At 42.0% G+C, this 490-nt stretch overlaps 1 protein-coding gene across 1 annotated transcript in view; it reads left to right on the top strand.

Annotated features, from left to right (window-relative positions):
- Positions 1-8: 8 nt before the first annotated feature.
- The window catches only part of GTF2A2 (general transcription factor IIA, 2, 12kDa), a 4,238-nt gene continuing 3,756 nt past the window's right edge, over positions 9-490 (top strand). Inside the window, exon 1 of the mRNA XM_010133027.1 lies at positions 9-136. Within this exon, the coding sequence (XP_010131329.1) occupies positions 65-136 (72 nt within the window). The 5' untranslated portion in view covers positions 9-64. The remainder of the gene's footprint in view (positions 137-490) is intronic.

Genomic DNA, 490 nt, shown 5'->3' with positions numbered 1-490 from the left:
AAGACTTAACAGGCGTCCAGCGCCGTGGAGGACCAGGAAGGTGCCCGGCCCATCTCAGTAAACCATGGCATCTCAACTGTACAGAAACACCACGCTGGGCAACAGTCTTCAGGAGAGTCTAGATGAGCTCATACAGGTGCGAGTGGGGTTTAGGGGCTGGCAATTAGCTTAATAAAAAGAGAAGTTAGTTATTAAAACGGCTTTGTGGTTGCTGCAGTGGGGTATGAGTGGCCAACGTTTGACAAACACAGACTGAAATGAAAAGCTGTTGGTACTCCATTCACGTGGAAAGTCTTTTCCTTAACATTCTAGATGAAAAAAAACTTCTGGCATCATGCTCTGTTATGTCCTGGTGAATGAACAGCCAGATTAATCTGGAACAATATAACAGATTTTGTTTTCGTTTGGTTGGTTCAGAAGAATATTTATCAGAAGAAATCTTTGTAATGCACAAAAAATATTAGCACTTTCTTTCTTTGATGAGTGTTAG

Source organism: Buceros rhinoceros, unplaced genomic scaffold (assembly GCF_000710305.1).
Source record: "Buceros rhinoceros silvestris isolate BGI_N320 unplaced genomic scaffold, ASM71030v1 scaffold28023, whole genome shotgun sequence".
In the NCBI taxonomy this organism is placed as follows: domain Eukaryota; kingdom Metazoa; phylum Chordata; class Aves; order Bucerotiformes; family Bucerotidae; genus Buceros; species Buceros rhinoceros.
Note: the sequence above shows the minus strand (reverse complement) of the source record. Positions and strands in the feature narration are given on the sequence as shown.